The following is a 1,162-nucleotide window of genomic DNA, read 5'->3' on the forward strand; positions in this document are numbered from 1 at the left end:
ATATTGCTGTGAATAAACCTCTATGAAATGACACCTAATTATATGTCAGGCAATGTACCAATCAAATATCAGATAGTAATCCAATTGTATGCCTTAGACTAGTTTGTGATGTAAATGTTATTTTGCTCACTTTGCATTAAAGAGATTGACATTGAGAGAAATTCAGTAATATATTCTTCAAATCAATCAAACACTAACGAAGGAAAATAAAAGGAGTTTAAAATGGTGAAGAAATAATCTGTGGTATGACCCAAATTGTGAGATCCTACTGTGAATCACAGAAAGATGGAAATAAACCCAAAGGACTGTATAATATTGCTAATAAAGCAGATTTGAAGAGAACCAAGAGATTCATTGACAAATATATATGCATAGATACTTTATTCAGGGAGTGAAAGAAAAGTGACAATGGCACAGGTGGGAGAAGCTCATGCCCAGGTGACAGACAGACACAGAATACATCATCAACAGAATTCTCTGATGGTTCCCAGGGAGAGAGCTGCTGCTCTTTCTTCCAAAGCTCTGGGAGCTGGAACAGCTGAGGACTTCCTTTTCTCAGACTTCATCCGGACGTGGTGGTATGACAGCCTCAGAAAGGAAATCTTTTGCTGTCAGGGATCATAACCAGCAGATCACAGGCAAAGGGGAAAGAAACTCCCTGTGTATCCATGGTAGGCTGTGATGAGAAGATGCAGGTGGAGTGCAGAACGAGGTGGGCCAATTATCCTCATCCTTTCATGGTCCTGATGAACCCTGAAGCTGTTACTTGCTCTTAGGTGGACACTTTGGCTGGCAGGGTGGGGAAGGTGGCACAGGAGGACATTTCGGCTGCCACTGCTGAGGTGGGCAGGGCTCTGGACACTTTGGTGGTGGGCAAGGCTCAGGGCACTTCGGGGGTGGACATGGCTCTGGGCACTTTGGCGTGGGGCACACAGGAGGTGGCTGGCAGGGCTGCTTACACTGCTGCTGTTGATAAGACATCCTGCTGGGGTCTCAGAATCTGAAAGAAATGATATGACAGTGTTCACAGGAAGGGACTCCTACAGAGAGAGAAGTCAAAGCTTACGTAACACCATGGGATATTATTTCTCCAATTTCCAAAAATTTATTTAAACTCTTAATTGCCTTTTAATGACTCTCTCATTTCTCTCTTCCACTTTAG

At 43.5% G+C, this 1,162-nt stretch overlaps 1 protein-coding gene across 1 annotated transcript; it reads right to left on the minus strand.

Moving 5' to 3' along the window:
* Nucleotides 1–363: 363 nt before the first annotated feature.
* LOC108292406 (small proline-rich protein 2E-like) lies at nt 364–995 on the minus strand. Its single transcript, XM_017513284.1, has one exon. It carries the CDS (start codon nt 979–981, stop codon nt 763–765), a length of 219 nt encoding a protein of 72 aa, XP_017368773.1. The 5' UTR covers nt 982–995; the 3' UTR covers nt 364–762.
* Between the last annotated feature and the right edge of the window lie 167 nt (nt 996–1,162).

Source organism: Cebus imitator, unplaced genomic scaffold (genome assembly GCF_001604975.1).
Source record: "Cebus imitator isolate Cc_AM_T3 unplaced genomic scaffold, Cebus_imitator-1.0 Scaffold491, whole genome shotgun sequence".
Classification (NCBI taxonomy): domain Eukaryota; kingdom Metazoa; phylum Chordata; class Mammalia; order Primates; family Cebidae; genus Cebus; species Cebus imitator.